Consider the following 21,734-nt stretch of genomic DNA (forward strand, 5'->3'; position numbering starts at 1 on the left):
CGTCAATACTTAATTGGATATTTCCTTCTATACTTTTTAGCACGTAGCTATTTGTTATTAGCATTATTTTTCCGACGTCTGATTTCTTTTTAATTATAGGAAATGCGTTTTTCGAAGGTACATAAACTTTTGGGATTGACTGTATAGCCAATACATCCTTAAAGATGAGAGGAAAATGTGTATATCTTTTAATTACGAGAATATGTATAGTACTGCGCACTATTTCAAGCTACGAAGCAACATTAACACACGTAGTGTGACATAAATGTAAAGAATATGTCTTGATCTAAGTCTAATATGCATGTAGGAAGAAAATTTTACCTCTGAAGAGATTGTGTAAGACTGTTAAACAAAAATAGAATTAAGAGATATGTGAATATTAAATAAAGATTAGCTATATACATATATCCCACAACCTTGTTTCTATTTCTGATAAAATATATCCGCCCACGTTCGTCTTCATTAAATACATATTTAACAAGAATTCGTAACGTTACTCTGGATAGAAAGTGTGTAAAGTTACCGCGTAATTTTTATACAATTAAGTGGGTTTGAATACACCGGATGAAACATAAAAGTGGTGCACAAGTTTGCATAATTACTAAAACATATTGTAACGCACAAAACAAACTACCAGGTAATCTAATAAGAAAACAGACAAAAAACAGGATACACATTTTGTAGAGATGAGAGCACGCTGGAGAGAAACACAGCAAAGAAACAAAAAAAAAACAAATAAATTATAGTACTACCTTTTTAGGTGGTGTTACAAGGTGGATGGGGATTAGTGGACTGAATTAGTCACCTCTATTCGCGCGGTTATCACTGCTTGCTGCTGAAGAACTTCGCAGACCCGATCGACCCTGATGCGAATCTATAAGCGCTGCTGCGAGGTTTGACGATGCTGTGGATTGCACGCTTGTTGTAGATCCTGATAGTGTGATATTGACAATAATAATAATAATGACTGATCTAAATCATGCGAAGAACTATCCGAAAATGAAAATTCAACATTCTATGTGAGAGAAACTAAAATAATCGCTATCGAGGTGAATATTGAGTCTGATGGTAAATAAACACGATTTGCATTTCACTGTGCGGCTAATTTCCACATTCGAAAATGCCTACAGACTTGATGAACTCTTTCTTTCCGTCTATAAATGGTAGTCATTTTGTTTCTTTGTTAATATATTCGTAACTAACCAGATACTGAAGACGCTCCACTGAATGGGCTCGGCGGCTGGACTGGAGAGTATACATTTGCTGTGAATTCTTCGAACGTAGTTGCTTCTTTATGATTTCTCATTACAGTATCGATAGACCTCGCTCTCTCTTCATAACTATAATATTTTATATTAAAAACGAATACGACATAATCAAGACTGAACAGATTGAAGAATCCTATACTTACTAATGTTGATATAACGTAAGTGTAGACCGTTTCGCCCGACTCGCTGCCAAAGCCGTAGTTCTCACCAACCCAGGTAGAACTTTATCTTCCACGATGCACTCGTCAAATAGAGGCCCGAAGAATGGGATTTCTGGCTTCCGAGAAATCTGGATCCTGTATAATTTATTATGCAATGGATAGATCACTATCAAGACATCACAAAATTCTGTTGGTATAATATCACGACGGTAATCCCTCCAATGCTCAGACCAGACTATATGAACCTCATCGTTACCAAGATGTCGAGTCTGGAATAATTAAATTTTAGATATACCTGATTGTATACGTATGATTAATAATTACCTTCTGCAATAAACTTTCGGGACTGTCGGAAGGCATTCTGGTAGCTACGTGAAATAGAATTTCAGTAAAAGATGTTGCGAAGTATGGTGCCGTGACGCCGGATGCCTTCCCCGGGACGAGACCTCCGAGGAAGCCTGTATGTGATTCAAGCTCGACTTCCCAAGCTAATCTCGCGACGAAGCTCTCGTATTCTTTGCTAGCGGTAACGTTGCTTAATATAGAATTCTTGTCTTCCTGTCCTTGGCTGACGTATATCACCGCTATTTTATGCGTCTCCCTAGATCGTTGGCTATCGAGGTTTCGTAATTCTCGTAAAAGCTTCTCGTTTTTCGATAATAAATGCAATTTTCTACGTTGTTCCCAACCAGATAAGCCCAAGTGCGAAAACAAAAGGCGGCAGTGATGAAATGGCGCGGGGGGTGCGCGACACGACGGTGGACTTATTGCTGAAGCGCACATGCTGAAACATATACGACCATGTGAATATAAGTTACGTAAATAAATATTTTATTTTTTTATTGTACCTAATGTGCTGATTCCAATTGTTGATATGCTCTTGTTCCGCGTTCCTCTGATTGAGAATTGTTGCGATGGTTTCACTTTCAAGGCATAGACCCTGTGGCGGATTAGCGGGCTCGTTAAGTGCTATTTCTGGATTCGTTAATACTTCAGGACTCGTGTATCCTATATATTGTAAGAGCTAAAAACACAATTATATTGATAACATTTGATGAACAAAATGATTGCCACGTCGAAAACGAATGGAAATATACATCATCTAAGTTATCCATGTCGCTCGCAGCATTTGCAAACGTAGGCAATATATGAGGCTCGCGATGTCTTATCGTATGTCGAGGTGTGCACGTCTGCGATGTCGTAACGCTGCTCAGATCTTCTCCATGCGTTTTTGATTTCCATTCAACTGCGAAGATGAATGAATTTTGTAATTGAAGCTATTTAATACGATAGATAAGTGATAATCATTTTCCTTACCATGTTTCGTAAATACGACCGGTGTATCGTCTTCGACAAATGGTTGACTATATAAAATAGAACTGTCCCAAGACGCTTTCCCAGCTAAATCTCGTAACAATACTCTAACTAATGACGGTGCTGTCGTCAATCCAGCGGTGACACCTCCGCCAGGGGCATCAAGCGCTGCCAATTCAACCAGCGACATTATTATAGAGTTTGATAACATTAAAAGCTGTATGTTCGGCGCGTGAAAAATGGCAGAGGACAGCTCATCGCCGTCGATTCCTGGCACATCGTCCAGTTCAACGACTAACGAAGACAATCGCGCAGCTCCGATGCCCATTGGAAAATGTCCCAAATGATTTATTAAATGCATCATTACCTAAGCAAGATATTTTAATAGAAACTAATATAACTTCACGAGAATGAAATATCTAAGATATCCTACCATTTTTGCTGCCAACTGAACGGACTGGACATTGCCTCGACGAGGCGATTTAGCACAGGCGTCGTCGGCTAAGTTGTCCAAAGTAATATCAGGATCGAAATCGTCATCCTCATCTTCATGAGTTTTAGCCGATTGCGAACCATCTTTTCCGATTTTATCTTGCACAACGTTATCCAGAACCTATATTCGCAAAATTTTAGAGGTGCATTTAATTCACGTAACATTTCGAATTTTATTACTAACTGTGAACATAGTCATCAGAAGAGGTTTTCCTTGAAACACGCGTAGTAAGACCGACGGACCAAGATGCATAGCCCATTCGCCCAAGCAGAACAACATTGATATCGTCAAAGGACCGCGCCTCTCCCGAGTGCTCATATAGCCAAGTGTTTCTGACAGAATCTGTAAGATATTATTAATATATCTATTCTAATCGGAAAGTGAATTCCGCTACGATTTTGAGAGGAACTTACTTGAATTATTTTACATGGCACGTTTGGATACAATTCCAATAGAGTATCGGCTTTATCACACAACAAGAGAAGAGAGTCGCATGCCACTTGGGCAACAGTGGCATGACTAGCCTGTAAAATAATAATTACAAATTCTTATCTACATAAACTCATATGTCATCTATTCCAGTATTTTTTATTTATATTAGTATTGCATAATACACTAGAAACTTTCATTTGAGTCATTATTAGGTAAACTATTATTGGACGCTTTATACACAGGATCGTACAAGAATCCATGCAAGATGGTTGACATCCTTAAACAGACATGAAGACACGGAGTCGACAGGTAAGTACTGTAACAACATATATTGAGCAGTCGACACAAGTTAGTTGATCGTGGAAGAACTACCTGATCCATGAGAGGAAAACAGAAACCAGCCCTGCGACGCTCTGTCCCGTGAAGCCGCTGCCAATCAGACTCGATAGAAGAGACGAATCTCGCTACTATGTACTATTACTATAACTACATACAATAACCACTATTCGACTAGAAAAACTATAACTAAAGTATAATTAAACAGTCATATGACATGCGAATCACCTTACCAGAAAGAACTAATCAACTATTTTTATCCAAAACCATTATTAATCGATTTAAACAAAAACTTGGGACTTACTCGAAGCGCTAGCAGGAGAACCGTGACCGCTTCCGGGATTTTGGAATGTTGATTTTTGTAACATAACTCTTTGTATACGAACATAGCAATACTCGAGAGAGCCACGCATCTCGCAATACCAGTTGGTTCTCGCCTACAACTTCTTAAGAGGATCGTGATTATATGTTCCTAGAATAAAATGATCGGTATCAAAATAGCTTATATTTGAAACAAGTTACTATGTAATTGCAATCTGATACTTTTGCATCTGGGCATGTCATAGTCACGATATCCGATCCGGTGGGTTGCAGCACGGGTAATTTAGTAGTAGTGGCAGGTAACGACAACAACGATCCAATTATCGAAACAGCTTCTGTCCTTGGCGCCTATAACATTACTCGTGATTTTCTGTTTCCCATAACAACGCGATATTTTATAGTGAAATTCATGTAATACCTCGATGTCATGACCGCTCAATATTACATTAGCAGCGTGAATGTAATCCAAAATCAAAAGGCTGCTTCCAGGTAGATTCAAACTGAATAATCGAGGGCCGGTATATTTAACCAGCACGTGTAAAACTTTGTTATCGTTACTAACGATGCCGTTATGAACTGCTCGATAAAAGAGTGTCAAGTGCTGTTTCGGTAGATTGATATCCTGAGGTTGAACAGTTAACAGACAGATCAAACGGTACGCTGCCAATTTGCCAACTTCGTATTGACTGGGCAGTTGTATCGCCTAAAAATAGTTATACAATACTCTGATGAAACGCTGAATTTAAATTAACATCAAAGCACTATAAAGAGTAGCAATATCAACCTTGAAACACCACGGAGCGATTACTGTCAGCGGAGGTATAAGTTCTGGAGCTGGAGGTGTCGCTTGATTATCTCCAGATACACCCTGATTTAGACGAATCTAAATAATATGCACAATAGTATAGAATTTATAGGTGCCTCGCCTAGAGCATAATGAATGAAGTATCATACTTTTATAAGTGTTTGCGTAAGTTGAACGAGGTAATCCATTACTTGACCGTGAAGGGTAGGATCTTGTATATTATTTACATCCCCTAAAGCTGATAACATGCGCCGCCATAATACTACCGCTACGTCGGGTAACCATCCACGAACACCTCCGCCTGCCATAACTGATCTTCTCTCTGATGCATCGTTAGTGTCTGAAAATTGAATAATATATGATGAGCATAAACGAGATTGAGAAGAAATGAAATTTGCGGCAAAGATTTTCATCAATTGAGATGAACTAAAAATTTATTAGGGAGCCGAATGCAAACGCATTGCAAACATATGAGAAATATACAATGTCGTTTAGCTATATCAAACTTGGCACTATAAATAAAAAGAATTTTTCATATAAGTTTTTCCCGTTAATTTACATAAATGAAAGCGAAGCGTAATGGGCGCGAAACAATATATTATTATTTAATGAATATAATATTTCACTGTTAGTTTCTTTATCCGTGAATCCTTATGCGTAAAATAGAAGAAAAACAAACAAAGAATAGTTGAAAAAAATGTTCACACGTTGTTATGCAGTTAAAAATGTCATTCTTACACAAATAACTAATCAGGCACTAATTATTTGTATTGTATCTCTTATAGATCTCTAAGATTTACGAATGCCTGATGAGTTACCAATGAGAGTATATTTGGCAGATGCTGGACAGCGTCAAACGATAATACTTACCGATACTACTGCCGTCAATATTCTCAATTTGTATCGGGCTGTCTTTGTTGCTGTCGACCCCGCTGCTCGGTGTAGGAGAAGGGCAACGCGGTGATGGTGGCTCGCTATCGACTATAACAATACTATCCAAAGACTTAGCCCGCCTGTTCGGTAACATTTTTCGACCAGCTGACGACGACGTTGCAGAACTGTTTGACAGCAGCCGGGCCATGTCTTGCTCTATCGATAGGGGTAGTACTGCGCGTTTGGAAATTTGTTTACACTTAATTAACACAAATAAGCCACACCACTAAGAGGAAGAGAATGTTTAATGGCGAGAACGAACTCGAGCAGATGCTTTGTCGTCTACAATTGGGAGAAAGCGGAGAGACGCGCAAAGAGGATTGTTGCGAACGAGGAGCAGTAATAAAGGGACAAAAAGATATATATGAAACGAGACAAGTGTCTGACCGACTCGCCAGACTAGTTATTTTTAAACTAGTGTCAGCTTCAAAGCGAAAAGTCAGAGACAAAGTTATAAATAAATTGCACGCGCTATCAGCAACACAGATGGCACTAGTAAATTATATAGATCGTTAAACTGTAATGTTGATAGATAGATCATTGTTGAATTCGATGTCCGATATGTCACTTACCGGGAATACCGCTGTGCACGGTATGTACGCGACTTCTATGAAGCTTCGTACGCGCCTTCGCACTATAGATCGTATTGTCGCTCGCACTACGAGGAAGAGGTCGTACTTTTCTCAAATCTCGTATCGGATGATCTATGAATAATAATTGTTTGATTTTTTCACATCCAAGTTTCAGGGTTCCAATAGAAGTTCTTACCGATAACATTCTTTTCGGACACAGTGTTATTATCTTGGTCGACGCTCCCTTTGCGCGGTGGTTGAACACTTCCCGTAGAGGCGGCACGACTCCCAACACCACGTCGTCTCTTAGTTTTCTGCTCGCTCAATCTGTCCAATGGAAGATCGTTCAGATCCAAATTATAGACGTGTCTAGCAAGTACCCTCGTTAAAGTATCCAATGTTTTCTGTTAAATAATAATAGAGTATAAGACAGTACAACTCGTTAATCGTAATATAATCAAGACTCACCGCCCATTCACGAATCAATTCTTCCCATTGCGTTAAAGACGTTAATACTTCCAGAAACTGATCCCACAATTGCGTAGAAATAATAACGTTTAAATTAGCTTTAATCCATGTAACAATCAACGTTTGGAATATAGCAGGGGCGAGTTTACCACCGATGCTCTCTTGAACTTTCCGTCGAGACGATTTCTCATTCAAAACAAGCGATGTTATTTGCAGTAACACCCTAATGAATTTTTAATAAATGATTAATAAATCGCGTAATCTGAAAATAAACTAATCATTCCAAATGTACTTACCTGAGCAGCTGTTCCCAAGTAGCTGGTTCTAATCTAGAATTCATTACTACGTATCGATACACGTTTAATACTCTCTTGCAACTATCGGTCTGTTCTTCGAGTAACGTTAAGGATGCGCTCGGTCCAGAGTTTTCCAGAAAAAATACGTTAGAGGCTTGTGTAATGAATATCTGCAAAACATTTTGCAGTCCGGCCCTTATAAACAAATTCTCTCTATGTATAGCACCGAGGTAAGAATCGTTCCTTAATCTCGTCTGACGATAACTTTCGGATGGACTTTTATCGATATCGTTTCCGTCTCTTTTCGCATTCTCCTCTAAGTCCCTCTCCTTGTGACCATCTAACGGCTCCAACATGAACGGTGGAAGTTCCTAGTGTGAAAAGTAACGATATACAACTGTAAGTAATGACATGATCTATAAATGAAAAGCTTACATTCATCTGAATCCAATCTTTGTAAACGGCTATAGCCTTCCTTATAGCACCGGCATGGTTGAAGTCCAGCAAAAATGCTTGTCTGTACAATTCGTGTACGAAGTTCACGTTATCCCTGTTACTATAAAGAACATCTCTGACGAGAGTAACCGCTGTGACCGTACTATCTTCTTGATTCTGATTTTCTGGCTGAGACATGGACGAGTCGGGTGATAACAAAGACGAGTCAGCAGAGCTTTGAGTAACTGAAACTCGACGAAGTTCTGGTTCTGTGTGTTCCTCATTCGGAGTTGTGCTAAAGAGAAAATTGTCTCGTCATAAATTGTAAAACTATTGTTTACGAAGTCCATGTAATGTTAAGGTATCGCTACCTATGCGAAAGGTGTGCGACGCGAGCATCTTTCCTAGCAATATGGGTAAAACTAGCGATCCACTTGATCAAAGCAACTTTACATAATACATATACATCCTGACTTTGATTCGTTGGTTTACGCATCGTAGGCAATTCTAAATTCGGTTTGTACAATGAGAAATTATCGTCGAACTCAGGACAGATGTACCGAAGGTACGTGGCCTTAAAACGTTCTAATAAAAATTGAAAAGTCTTGTGCTGCCGCGATGATTTATCTCTCCATTCTATCTTTACAACCTGAAACATACGCTGCCTGGTTATCATTGCTCAGTGGTATCCAATGTCAGGATTTAAAAACGTTTAGACGAACCTGAGAAACCATAAATTCAAGTAACGCTTCTAAAAATCGAACAGTCTCATTATCAAGAGGTTTCTCCCCACTTTGCGGAGGTAGAATAGGTCCATTATCAACGGGAGTGACAGGACACTGATTAAAACTGCTGTCGTGAAAAGTACTTTGTGACATTTGTGTATCATAAAATTCTTTTTTATCTCTATCATCACAACCAGTAGCTTTAACAAGTTTATCTTTCTTCCCATCCGATCTTCTATCAGACTTATAAGGAGACGGCTGCTGGGGTGGAAACCCTGGCACCAAGCTCGCAAACATTTGATGTATGTGGTTCGGTGCATTTTCTCCAAGCGCTTGGTACCACAAAATAAAATATCTAAAATCAATTTAGGATACATTATATAAAAAATATGAACGAGTACAAGTCTCCTCGTGTATTTTAATAAACGAACGAATGCACACGTATGTATACCTTATAGCTTCCCTTCGGAGTTTCCAACTATTACCAGGATGTAAAAGTTTTTGCAAAATCCTCGCCAAGCTATGACATTGCCATCTTCTATTAAGAAGTTCGGGGAGAAGCGTTAAAACTTTCTCTAAGAGTTGTAGTACCTGCTCCAATTCCTCCCTATGTGCTCTTTGCACTATAAGTAGAATGCTTGTTAAATGTATGTATAATGTTCGATCGTGCAATAGTCATTTAATACGTTACGAATGAAGAAAAAAAAGAAGAAAAAAGCACCAGTTTTCATAATATTTTATGTACATACTAGTCTGAATGATATTATACTTGTATGATCAAATATAATGATCAGATTAATGGAACTCAGATTGCAACATGCAAGGGGCATATGCTCTGCCGTCTGTCTGTTACTCACCAATGTGGAAGGAAAGTTCTGGCAGCAAAATAGAAAGAAAACAAGCAAATAGTAAAGTAATGGCAAGATTAAAAGTTTAGCAAATATTATACACATATAATGTTAAGATATATATAGTTTTAGTCTTATAAATAAAATAGTATTCGATTACATTGAAAGAAATCGGAATCTATACTTTTATGCAATGCAATTGTAATGCATATTGCTAAAAGTACAAGATAGATGTAATGGTAAGTACCTCGTTGCCGCAGATTGGCTTCAGCTGACACAAAACAATCGTACAGAATAAAATAGACATGACTGAAGTTTCCTTCAAAAAACCCTTTTGCTTCATCAGTGTCCACATTTTCTAAAAAGGAATATCAATATCTTTCTTATTCAATTAAAATGGAGATCTAAAATTAAGGGATAGGAGAGGTAAAAGCTTCTTTGTATATTCTTAAGTTTTTCCTTTTATGATCTCATATAAATGGAATCATATAATTTTGTATATTTTGACAAAACGTAAAGCGTACAATTTACAATCAATAATGGCAAGTACAGCTATTTAAAATCTTTATAAACGTATCCTTAAGAAGCAGGGGCATTGAAAACTACAATGACAACAGTTTTGTTAACATTCATTTGCATATATGATATAATGCAAGCGATAAGTTAGCATGATCCTTTATTGTTTGACAGCAATTATACATTTAAAGATACAGCTCTATCTATGTACAATAAATAATGTAACATTAGCTAAAATTGGAGGTCACAATAGGTAGGTCACTGTGGTTGTGCGGTTTGGTGATTAGATACTGCTACTCAATATTATACTATTAAGATATGATTGCACACAAATTATTGCCTTCATTATACAGCGTTACTCACTGATGCTTATAAGATTTATTATTCCAAAAAATACATAAAACTATTCCAACTATCATAAAAGATTGAACGTTTTGCTTGTTTATTTTTATACAAAATATCTAAATATCGTACATAAATACAATGAAAAGGATTGGATTCCCAGCAGGAAAATTGAATCAACTTGTGTGTTCAATGAGAAAAATCGAGAATTCTACAACAGTGTTAAAGTGATCTCGGTGTTGATGTGTAGGCGGCAAATGCTAACGAAATTGCCGCCCCACTCCTTCGACCACCGTCGTGTTCATTAACTGGCACTTGGAAACTGCTCCCGTTCGTGATTATTAATTTTCACGACGGATTAACGCTAGCTGATCCATGGAACGCGTATGATTAAACGAGCGAAATAAGCGTGAGCTCACCTAGTACAATCTTAAGATGCTTGAACCGAGTCGCGCTATCCTTTTTAACATCCTGGATCTTCAGTGTTGACTTTTTGACGTCTACATGTAGTTTCTTGCTGAACATGGTTCAATGCGAGCCGCCGGCGGCCGCGACGACAAAAATTATCATCGAGGGTGTACAGAGTGGTGATCATGGATACTAGCCGATTAATTCCGCACTGTCACCATGTCAGAGACTCGGAAGAGACAGCCAGTTTTATCACAGTTCGGCGTCAAATTTCGCGAGCGCACACACCTCCGATCAGATGTACGTGGCAGCCATCTTGACATCCTCGGGCAGCACTGCTCATAACCTGTCGGGGCAATGACATCATCGCTCACACAGCCAATTTGTTTTTCTTTTTTCATTCATTTTCATCCGGAAAATATACACGTAAGTAATCATTCACGAGTCATGGAATACCCCGGTTGTAACCCATCGATTGAACAAATCTTTCGTTGAGTACAATCCGAGAGGTCAACTATAGACTTGTACTTGAGGAATGCAACTGCAATTTTTTGAAACCTACCGCTCTTGGTTTGTTTTATCGACGTACCTTGATAGCTGTCGATAACGATTCATGGCTGATTTGTTTGCGAAATAGATGACGCTTTCAGTGTTTTTTGTCAGCTAGTTCAGTGCGCGCTTGCGATGTATGAAACAAGTTTTCGTTTTCCAAATTGCATTTGGGAAAAACGTTATCCATAATTGCATCGACCAGAAGCTTTTATTGTTTACCAAGATATTGCGAAATGCGAGTGATACAAGTGTTATAGATAATTAATTGAATATTCAATATGCACTCGGTTGCACGCGATAGAATTCTAATGGAGTGTCTACATCTTGATTTCTACTTGTCGAGAGGATATCATTCACACAATCGAGGTCAGTGATGTTAATAAATACTTATATGCTCAGATTCTAAAAGTTTCATATTGCGTAATTTATTCGAAATAAAGAATCATGTAACTCATTGAATGAATCAAAACTTCTTGCAAACTTTTCTCGAACGGTCGTTTAGAAGATTCGGCCTATTACTCATAAACGTCACGTACTTTGTAACTGTATATATTTCGAACTGAACAATGCGGAATAGAGAAACTGATGCCGTCAACGAATAATTACGTAAGCGAAGCTTTCGTCAGATTTGTTTCCCGCCTTGAACAAAGTGCGTGCACAGGTACTTGAACATTTTCGTATGATACCGAAGACAATAAGAGATCTATAAGAAAGTTTGAAGTCACGCATAAGACGTGCGCAATTTTTTCTAATTGACGTTAAAACGACTCCTTCGAATGTTTCCTTTTCGTCAGTTCTTAATTGATTATTTGTTTTACACATTGTTGACTAAGTCTTTTAGCGTAATCCGTGACATAATGGAAACAGTGTTGTTCCTGGAAATAATTTGAAATTATGTAAAAGTTGATTTTAACTCCTATCTTTACACTAATTAACTCCGTAATGTCATTCTTCTAAATTTTCCATGAATATGCACAGTAGCGAAAAATAAACGTGGAGCCAGTTCTTTTCATCTAACTAGAAAAAAGACTCTCATAATATTGTATAATATACATGTTTTAAACATGGATTTTTTCAAATCAATTACGGATACCTTCTTACCGAAGGGCAATAGTATTTTATGCATCAGGAATAAGCAAATCTAACTTTAATGCACCTCTTGAAAATGTCCTTATGGACGCAACTCGGTTCCTGTTCGATTTTAGAAATACCCGGAATGCAATATTTGAATTATACTAACTGTATTAGGTTCAACAACTCGCAGGTGACACTTCCATGCACCGTGATGATGTAGCCAGCTATAATTAAAATAAGTAGCATGTTCTGCGTAATATTACAAAGAAGGACCGTCGTCGTTCCGCGAGCGCCGCGTCCTATGAATCGACAATGAATTTATTGTCACTTTTCTTTGATCAGCGTTCACTGATCCATTGACACATAAAGAGCATCGGTGAATTAACGATTTTCGTGAGCACTACCGGTTCCAATTTTTGTATGCATGCCTCGTGCACCTTTAAATAATGCATCGCAAATCAATGCACCCGGAATTAAAAACCGCTTCGGTTTCACTATACCCCGGAGTTTTTAATTTATTTCTTAAAGCTATTTAAGCATGTAAATTTATTATTCGCAGATCATAGACATCAGAGAATTTATTTAGGCACTCGGTCTATTCTCGTATGTCTACGTAATAGGTATATAATTGCACAGTAGTTTAAAATACGTCTACTACTGTTCGCATGCGTACGATGGACAATTGAATAAGACTGATATACGCGTCGACGTAATAATGGGTGTACGTGTTTGATCAGCATGTATACAAATGCTTATTCGTACAAAAGTAGCTGTTAAAATGCAGTTGATCACTCGAAATTTTATTTGTATTCGACGGCTGAATGAATTCAAGTTTAAGGACAGCCAGATTGTTCTTAACAATACCAGGCAGAGATTAGTAGAGTACAACGGTGTTACTTTCACTGCGGTGAAAATTTCAAGTCAAAACCGTAATTGATGCAGAACAGGAATAAAATGTGTCGCAATGAATTACTAAAGAATGCAACATGCAGAGGGCCCCGACCCATTTTTTATTGCAATACGCACGTCGAAGCTAACGTGTTCTTCATAAACGTGTAATTTACTGTTGGCTCCGTTACAAAAACAGCGATTGAAAACGGATAATCCAACAGTAGATTACTTCAGTGAAATGTGAAGAACAAATCACACATAGTCAATTAACGAACGACGGGGATTCAGAAGAAAGCAAGAACATAGAGAATGAAACAGAGATATCTACGTTCATTTTGGAATTTAAAATTACGTTTGAATTCTTATAGCTTAGGTTCGACCGGTTCAACGCACTAGCACATTGGTGAATACGCGGAAAGATACGAAATTTGTATTGCTTCAGCGTCCTGGCGTTGTGGATCCAGGGAAAAGAATGCTGTCCTTCGTTCATGGATTTTTATTCTCACTAAACATATTCCACCCGCGGTAATGCTTTCCGAATTTTTATCAGTTCAGCTCCGTTGTCACATCCTAACGCTCAGTTATAAGCAAGGATGCTCTCACTGTGAATATCTCAAATGAATCTGGCTTCGACGATGTTTCCACGAATGTTGCAATTTCATTCTTCGTTTTGTGATTCGAACAAAACACGAAACATGCGGTTAATGTATATGTATAAGATCAACATAATATAATACGTATCGTCATTTTTTAAACAAATCACTTATGATAACTGATACAACGTTTAAATCGCAAACGGCGTGAAAAACAACAGCGATGTACTTAATTTACGCAAGAAAACTTGTCTTGAACAATTTGACGTAGGATCACAAGGTCTTTGGAAGACGAACAGAGTGGTGGGAGAGGAAGAGCGCGGTGTTCACCCCTCTTCTTGCGCCCTATTCGTGAACCTAGGTGAGTCCATCGTTTCACGATCACTCATAAAGCTCGCCTTCGAACGATCAAGAATACAGAGTCTGTGAAACATTCGGTAAAATAATTTTTTGGCAAAAACACATGCCACCTGTGGAGTTCGTTCGTGAACAGAATTTTTGAACGCCTTCCAAAATCGTATGTTCGACGAATCGCGTGGGATCGTCGCGGCTGTTGCTCGTGGACAAAATCGAACAACTTGACGCTCGTGATTTGGAGGCAATTAGTAGATTTCCGTGTTCGTTCATCGCGTACCGCAACCATGGGAGGGTTCATCAGAGCATGGACGATTTTTTTACTGATAAAACTTTCGTACAGTGGAAAATCGGTGGATATACTGACGTCCAGCACTCTGAACACCCTGGAGGAAGAGGAGATCCTGAGAGTTCTGTCACGAAACACGACTACGTCCTCAAATAATTTCACGCTGACCGATCTGATCGAGCATTTAAAAAATGAAACATTCGAAGCGAGCAACAATAGTGCAAAGAAACTGGAGATCAATCCGTTCTACGGTACGTTTCAGAAAAAATATTAACGTTTCCTACGTTGATTTCAAACGTTTGGATCTTAGAAAGAATGATAGAAATGGTTCCCAGTTTTTAACGTCGCATCTGCTTCATCTTCTACCTCCGGCTTTCCTACAGACCTGTAAGCGTCGAGAGTCTAATGATAATTAGAAGTTATCGCGTATCGGATCCGCGAGTGAAGATCGTAATTTATCTGGGGACAAGACATTTATATTCGTAAATCGACGAGATTACGCAAAATGCATGCGCATCGTCGCTAGGTGGTTGAGAATTAAACAGATATTTGCGAATTCTACGGCTACGTTAGTATTGAAGCAGGCGATCGAGTGTCTTTTTTTTAATAAGTATACTTTAGCTCTTTACTGAAGAGGAATAGTCATCAATTAGACATAGTGTTCCGTAATTTGTATAACTTTACATTCATTTAAGAAAAGATTGTGCGATAATCACATGAAAAATGACCGACAGGTTGTTTGCTTACTTTGCACTTCGGTAATAAGACTGTTCTCACTTTTTTTGATAACTTACTTAGATCATACATGAACTATCTTCGAGATGATTCTCAAGTAAAAATCATCGAATGCAATTCACTATAAATCAGTAAAAAAAATATTCTGTACAACGACTCACCCTTGAATTATAACAAGTTATTAGTTATGCTATTCGTGTGTCTATTATAATAATTAGTTCGTTACATCGAAGGACAGTCAAGTAAGTCGTCGTCATTGACGTATTTCATTCAGTGACGAATCCGCCGATCCTACGCGTGTGTTTTGAAAATAGATCTCCGGCTCCGTTTTGATAGGTGCAACAATTAAGCCTACAAATTTTTAAATCGCCCCTTAATGGTGATTGAAAAAGGTACAGCTACTTTCCATATTTCGAAATGCACGCGGTTCAGCTCCGATTTTCAATTATGTGCAGTGTTTGCATACCTTATGCGATTTTGTTACACAGCCCAATTTCACTTGTCGTAATAAAGAAAAAAAAACAGTTATACTTGTAATTCGTATATAGTTGATGATGAGTCTGTTTATCTCGTCACTGTGTTAACTAACGTTATCTATATAGGGTATTTCGTAAAATTTTGCTGAGTAGTCAAAGCTGATTGTAATTTTTGTCACGCTCGACATAAGGACATGTTTCGCGTGTTCGATTAACTCCCAAAATTAGCTTAGCAGGTGCGAATCGATGACGTCTTTTACGTACCGTACCACTTCGTCAATTAAAAAGCATTTTTGCTTGTGTAAAAATCTGCCGAAAGAACGAGTTTCATAATTTCGTTAACGAGTTACGGCGATCACGTGCATCTTCAACAGATTTCTGATTTTAACATAATAGGAACTAATTTTATAGGTAAACTTCATGCGGTTAATCCGCTAAGTAAACTTGAAGTTCCAGTGTTCAAAAGTCAAAATTCCTTGATGAGTTTCATATTCTAATGTTTATTCGCATATATTAGTTATTCCTATAAAGATAACTGGGAATCAATGTTCCATCTCTCATCTGACAATTAGACAGAAATAATTTTGCCACCAAAACCAAGTTAAGCGATTTTCGAGATTAACAATGGTTTTCCATGTATTTTATATGTTTAACCAGTATTTTTTTAGGGATATTAGGATAGGCAATTCTTTTATGAAACTCGATATTTTCTTCTGCATAAACCAACATTTTAACAATCTCATGCTTCAGTTCCTAAAGGTATCACTGACTGGATTATAACATACTCTGTGTTATCAGAATAAACTCACAAATCTATACATGCAATAATATTAACGCACGATCATACTGCAACAAGTGGAATTACACTGTGTGTTTTGTTTCTCAGTCCACGGTAATTTCGAAACGAAGAGTCGCAGACGCGATGTATCCGGTCCTATTCTCAGTTCATTGACCCTTATTGCAAAAAAATGTCGCTCGACGTTTCGTTACGATAAATTGTAGAAATCGGGTCATCCTCTATTGCGGGTATATTAGCGCTTCGAACAATCATTAATGGCTTGTTACGAAAATCACTTTCACGATTGACATCTTATTTAACGTATGCAAAAAGTTTTCAGTCAAGTATAATATAAACCGTGTAATAAAATAACAGATAAATGAAGCGTGGGAAGTTTTAATGTCGAAAATATTACTGCACACGCAATAACATATGTAAAACAATAAATTGTTCTTATTCAATATCTAATATTACTAAAGTGTTCAAAAACTTTTTTAATGTTCAATTTATTTTACAATAGATAATATTTTATACGTAGTGTGAGTTCCAATAATTACACACACAGTTTCAAGCTTGTTATGAATCGTTGCTGAAATCGATTCAGTTGGAGAGCAGAGATTTCGAAGGAAATTATTGGTACTTATCGTTAGAAAAATCTCGCAAGATAAGAGCAATGTCAGATTTACAGAAAAAAATCACGCTTGAAGGAAAGTATCTTAACGCGTGTCGTAGCATATCAATGAAGGAACCTTCGTAGACGGGGTAGACTTTTCTTTCTGCACTGAAATCTTCACTCGCATGCGAAACACGTAGAAACGCGTTGCTCCATTGCGGTACATACACCTGTACCCTCGAGACGAGTGTGAAAGTCTTTCTTAAAGTAGCGACCGACCTAAAAATCCTAAGATCAACCTTTTTTCTGGAACACTTTTGACCTCGCCCGATCTGACTTGCGAAGCTTGGACACGCTCTTGGCTAACGAAATATCGTATGATTTTAGATGAGTTTTCAGAAGAAATTGATCGGGAGGCAAGAACGTTGTTACAAATTCTTCCAGCTTACGATCCTGGCGTCGGACGCGTGAGTCCGGAGTGCAAGAGGCATTCGGACATTTTCCATCAGGAACTGGCCAAGTTTACTTTATGGGCACTCAAAAGTGAGCATAAGCAGTCGAGCGTAATTCTATAAAATAATACAATTTCTTAAACATTAAGCGTCGTTGATAACTGTCCTCTCGTTCTCCAAGTGTACGACGCGACGGCGAAGATACCGTCTGGCCTTCTGAACGGAAATGTAAATCAGTTTGGTGATTTCGACGAATGCATCGGTGTCCAAGGTAGCGAGGGTATTCAAGGACAGTACTGCTTAGCGTACCTCGAATTGAGCGTCGACGAGTCCCGGCCGGATCTGAAGCATCTTCATCGATTGCTCCATTCCCATTACGCGTTCAGAAGCAACATTACCGATGTAAGTACGTATGCGCGCGTACACATGTTTGTTTCGAAGTGCGAACATCCGCGTTTTTCACGACGACGCGCGCTCGGAAATATCAATGCGTTCGACGACGAGAATCTTAGAGTGAAAAAACACTTGAACCGAGATTTGAATATGACCACTACCTCTGTTGCTAATTAACTTTAGTAATATCTGACGTCTGGACGTAAGAATTGTTGGCACACGAGAAGATTCGACGATGAATTACGCGTTCGTAATACTGTAAATCGTATTCGAGTATTTTCGTCACATCCTGAAATACAGAACGCAATTCCGATGCGAAACGTGTTACAAGTAACGACACGAATCACTTTCTCGAATTACGTTAGATTGACTAAAAGCATATTGTAAAACTTGTAGAAATTGTTTCAACGAGCCGCATCTGTTTGTTATATATTTTCACTGTTAGTCGATATTAGCATTTACAGAGTCGAGGAAAGATTCCGATGAAAATGAGAGATCATTAATATTTTCACACGCGGTTTCCTTTACGACTCTTCGCGCGCTTTGAGACGTCTCGTCTCGTTTAAAATTCATAACACGTTCCCATTTTTACCACAAGTGCCAGTCGACCAAATGTTAAACTATTGTTTAACAGATTTCTCTAGAAATGTCACGATTTACATAGATATTTGTTGGTCCCACTTGCACCGCGAATATTTCCGCATTTTATAAAATTCCGATCGCTTCTATTGTTTCTCGTTTGAACATGAGTTTATCTTAATGTCTGATCAGCCTGGACATCGAGTACCCAGGTACACTATAATAAATTGGGCGGTATGCACCCCGGCTTCGTGCAGTTTCAAAGACGTTGAAACATCTATTCGCGACACTGTTACGAAATACACTTTGCAAACTGGTCTCAAAGTTAAAGTAACGGTGAACAAAGAAATGTGTCAGGTAAAGGGAAAAGACCCTCTGCCAAGGGAAACTGTGATCGTTAGGTAAATACTTTATTCTTCATGAAGAAACAATATTTGTACGTGTATTAAAATGTTAATTGGATCTCTTTCAGTTTATTCTTTTTAGTTATATTTGCATTAGCAATTATAGCAGCGTATTACGATCACTACGAAATACCTGCTAGCGAACTACTGTTATCGTTTTCTTTAAAACGCAATTTCAAGAGTCTCGTGTCGGTAGAACGGAAACAGAACGACATAGCCACGCTCCACGGTGTGCGAGCTATAAACGCTTTAATGCTGCTTCTAGCTCATAAAAGCATGGCACTGTTTTTTAATCCGTACATGAATAGAACTGAAATGAGCGAGGTACCATTTCTACTCATGTTTAGCTATCAAAAACGAAAGTCAGATAAAGGATCGTACAGTTTACATTGTTTTCAGTATCTTGGTAAACCGTGGACGGTCATAGGAAGAGCTGCTAGTCTTTATACCGACCCTTTCATAATGCTTTCTGGTCTTTTAACTTCGTATTCGTTTATTGGAAAGCTACGAAGGACTGGGAATTTGAATATCATCAATGAATACTTTTCCCGATGGATTAGGTGATAAGAATCGTTCAATATCTACAATCAGTGGTTTCATTCCCGCTTAGGTGTTAAAAATATAGTAAATTAATACTATTTATTTAGGGTGGTACCGTCTTTAGCTGCGTTGATGTTGTTTTGTACTTACATAATACCTTATATTGGCTCTGGGCCACAATGGAACTTGGTAGTAACTGAACATGCAAATATTTGCAAACGGACGTGGTGGAGAAATTTTCTATTCATTCATAACTACTTCGGATTTGAATCCATGGTATGAACTTTGTCTTAGAAAATTAACGAACTGCGAACAGTCTTTCTAAAGAGGTTTCTTAATTCCAGTGTCTCACGCATACTCATCATTTAGGGATAGATACTCAATTATTCATTCTCTCGCCTTTAATGGTGATTCTTCTGTATAAAAAACCAAAGACTGGAAGTATCGTTCTTACTATGTGCGCTTTGATATCAACGGCGCTTCGATATTTCGTAACATATTACAGGCAATTGAATAATTACGTTTTCTTCGGTACATCGTAAGTTAATTTATACAGAAATATTTTATTTAATTCGTTTTTTGTCTCCGGCTGCTTGTGATGGTTTCACTTCTTCTAATTACAGAATAAAACAATTATTCGACACTGCGAATTATTCGTACACTCTACCAGCGCACAGACTAACGATTTATATAGTAGGAATTTTTCTCGGATATTTGTTGAGGTATTTGCCAAGGGATTATAAAATAAATAAGGTGAGTATCTACCATTGATTCAGTATTTATTAGTATAAGATTATCATTCTTTATTCGTTCAGATTGCTCTACGCACGGGTTGGATTCTCTGCACGATAATGTTTTGTTGCGCATTCTTTGGACCCGCTGGGATGGGGTCTATAGATTACGTGTATAATCCAATCGATGCGGCAATGTATAACGCGTTTGCTCCCATAGGGTGGTGCGCCCTTTTCGCTTGGGCCACCGTGATGTACCATACGAAAAATACAAATGGTAAGGAATCGTTTACGGCGGATATTATCTCATAATTACGAGTGGATTCGTGACGAATAAAATTTCAGGCTGGTTCAGCAGATTTTTAGCATGGAAAGGATTTTTGATTACCACGCGTTTGAGTTACGCAATATATTTAACGCAGTTCCCAATATATTTTTATAACGTTGGGAGAACTCGAAGTGCTGAATATTTCGATTTCTTCAAAATGCAAGTAAGTCAGAGATTATAATAAATATATTATTATAAATGATATGATTATATATTTGCTTGCAGTTCAATCTAGCTGAGTTCTTGTGGATTGTTACTTTGTCCATAACTCTCACGTTACTTTTCGACACGCCGTTCCAAAATATTAAAGATTACCTAATGAGGAAATCTCCGATGCCGGAGGCAGCGGTAAAACCGTTGAAACGAGAGTAATTTTCTGACCAGATATTTTTAACTTAATCCAACTAAGTGATCAAAGCTATTGTAAATAGTATTTGAAACTTCTTTTTTTTTTTAATGAAAGAACTCGTAGCTTGCCTTCATATACAATGTATATGACAGCTAAGAACAATTATAATTTATATAAACATTCAACTTGTACAATTATCTCTACGTGTAAATATCTATTTTATAACTATTGTAAATGTTGAACAGTATGCTGTGTGTAAAAATTTTTACTTAGTTTGTTAGCGGTTACCTAGCGGTGTTATTTATTCGAAAGTTCTTTTGTTCTATTATATTTTGTACTTTCGATGCAAGAGAGTACTTTCAATATTTGTAACACCAAAAACTTAAGTGCTTTTTTATTAAATATTTTTTTAAAAGGTTGATTACACTGTCAAAGATTTTTATACTACATATTTTACATTATACCTGAATTAGGATGTTATGAGAGGTTGAAAATAAGAAGTAAATCACTTCGACATTATTGAATACCGCTTATTATTCGAACTGGCGTAAAGGAAAAAGAATTCTTATAATATCTATCACGTTAAGGGTATTAAACGTAAAATAATATTATATTTATAAGCGTATACATATGTATAAAGCCTAATATATATTATATGTATAAAGTTTATAATGGATTAATATATTCATACGTATTTTGATGTTTTGGATCCGCTACACTGCTCGAGAACAATAGCTCTATACAATGTCACTACATAATACAACTTAAATTATACAAATGAACTGATTATTGGTAGTATCGGAGTATTTAAAAAAATATATCGACTAAAACATATATCGAACAAAACAATGTATCAAATGATACTTACAATATCATCTTGTTACAGATGAAAATATAATAACAAAGTCTTAAATACGCGGGTATTGCAAT

At 37.5% G+C, this 21,734-nt stretch overlaps 3 protein-coding genes across 16 annotated transcripts in view; 1 reads left to right on the plus strand and 2 right to left on the minus strand.

The window, feature by feature from the left end:
• LOC108631717 (putative Rho GTPase-activating protein CG5521) overlaps positions 1-10,997 on the minus strand; it is an 11,957-nt gene extending 960 nt beyond the window's left edge. Inside the window, exons 1-28 of one of the 10 annotated variants that reach the window (XM_018035844.2) lie at positions 10,685-10,997; positions 9,655-9,765; positions 9,417-9,434; positions 9,011-9,182; positions 8,557-8,914; positions 8,206-8,483; positions 7,835-8,129; positions 7,400-7,770; positions 7,104-7,326; positions 6,832-7,039; positions 6,636-6,767; positions 6,001-6,219; positions 5,280-5,470; positions 5,110-5,208; positions 4,744-5,028; positions 4,548-4,673; positions 4,309-4,476; positions 3,650-3,760; positions 3,420-3,578; positions 3,177-3,356; positions 2,747-3,110; positions 2,527-2,675; positions 2,278-2,453; positions 1,754-2,213; positions 1,412-1,698; positions 1,204-1,340; positions 806-931; positions 322-342 (exon numbers count right to left, since the gene is read on the minus strand). In XM_018035844.2, coding sequence (XP_017891333.1) covers positions 322-342; positions 806-931; positions 1,204-1,340; positions 1,412-1,698; positions 1,754-2,213; positions 2,278-2,453; positions 2,527-2,675; positions 2,747-3,110; positions 3,177-3,356; positions 3,420-3,578; positions 3,650-3,760; positions 4,309-4,476; positions 4,548-4,673; positions 4,744-5,028; positions 5,110-5,208; positions 5,280-5,470; positions 6,001-6,219; positions 6,636-6,767; positions 6,832-7,039; positions 7,104-7,326; positions 7,400-7,770; positions 7,835-8,129; positions 8,206-8,483; positions 8,557-8,914; positions 9,011-9,182; positions 9,417-9,434; positions 9,655-9,765; positions 10,685-10,790 — 5,530 coding nt within the window. In that variant the 5' untranslated portion in view covers positions 10,791-10,997. Of the gene's footprint in view, positions 1-321; positions 343-752; positions 932-1,203; positions 1,341-1,411; positions 1,699-1,753; positions 2,214-2,277; positions 2,454-2,526; positions 2,676-2,746; positions 3,111-3,176; positions 3,357-3,419; positions 3,579-3,649; positions 3,761-4,308; positions 4,477-4,547; positions 4,674-4,743; positions 5,029-5,109; positions 5,209-5,279; positions 5,471-6,000; positions 6,238-6,635; positions 6,768-6,831; positions 7,040-7,103; positions 7,327-7,399; positions 7,771-7,834; positions 8,130-8,205; positions 8,484-8,556; positions 8,915-9,010; positions 9,183-9,416; positions 9,435-9,654; positions 9,766-10,684 lie in introns of all 10 variants that reach the window. The other 9 variants (XM_018035846.2, XM_018035842.2, XM_018035843.2 and 6 more) reach the window with 9 other exon arrangements.
• Positions 10,998-11,018: 21 nt separating this feature from the next.
• LOC108631704 (nose resistant to fluoxetine protein 6) lies at positions 11,019-21,002 on the plus strand. Of its 4 annotated transcripts, none has more exons than XM_026819105.1 (13): positions 11,019-11,099; positions 14,055-14,677; positions 17,416-17,571; positions 17,662-17,882; positions 18,645-18,853; positions 18,925-19,180; positions 19,256-19,416; positions 19,504-19,672; positions 19,741-19,934; positions 20,020-20,149; positions 20,212-20,404; positions 20,473-20,618; positions 20,681-20,827. In XM_026819105.1, exons 2-13 carry the CDS (start codon positions 14,425-14,427, stop codon positions 20,825-20,827), a joined length of 2,235 nt encoding a protein of 744 aa, XP_026674906.1. In that variant the 5' UTR covers positions 11,019-11,099; positions 14,055-14,424. The 4 variants fall into 4 exon arrangements, with proteins under 4 accessions (XP_026674906.1, XP_026674905.1, XP_026674907.1 ...); XM_026819104.1 differs by lacking the exon at positions 11,019-11,099 and adding an exon at positions 11,442-11,591; XM_026819106.1 differs by lacking the exons at positions 11,019-11,099; positions 14,055-14,677 and adding an exon at positions 11,442-11,591 and having other exon boundaries at positions 20,681-21,002.
• Positions 21,003-21,433: 431 nt separating this feature from the next.
• The window catches only part of TMS1 (serine incorporator TMS1), a 3,786-nt gene continuing 3,485 nt past the window's right edge, over positions 21,434-21,734 (minus strand). For both annotated transcript variants that reach the window (XM_026819108.1, XM_026819107.1), the window contains exon 11: positions 21,434-21,734. The gene's annotated coding sequence lies outside the window, so the exon portion shown is untranslated.

Source organism: Ceratina calcarata, unplaced genomic scaffold, assembly GCF_001652005.2.
Source record: "Ceratina calcarata isolate Rehan_Ccalc_2016 unplaced genomic scaffold, ASM165200v1 scaffold93, whole genome shotgun sequence".
Lineage (NCBI taxonomy): Eukaryota > Metazoa > Arthropoda > Insecta > Hymenoptera > Apidae > Ceratina > Ceratina calcarata.

What these genes read in the sequence shown, in the direction of transcription:
- LOC108631704 (XM_026819105.1), top strand. Translation starts at nt 14,425, where the DNA reads ATGGGAGGGTTCATCAGAGCATGGACGATTTTTTTACTGATAAAACTT. An exon ending in TACTTTATGGGCACTCAAAA is followed by an intron (nt 17,572 to 17,661) that starts GTGAGCATAAGC and finishes TCGTTCTCCAAG; the next exon opens with TGTACGACGCGACGGCGAAG. An exon ending in TCAGAAGCAACATTACCGAT is followed by an intron (nt 17,883 to 18,644) that starts GTAAGTACGTAT and finishes ATGTCTGATCAG; the next exon opens with CCTGGACATCGAGTACCCAG.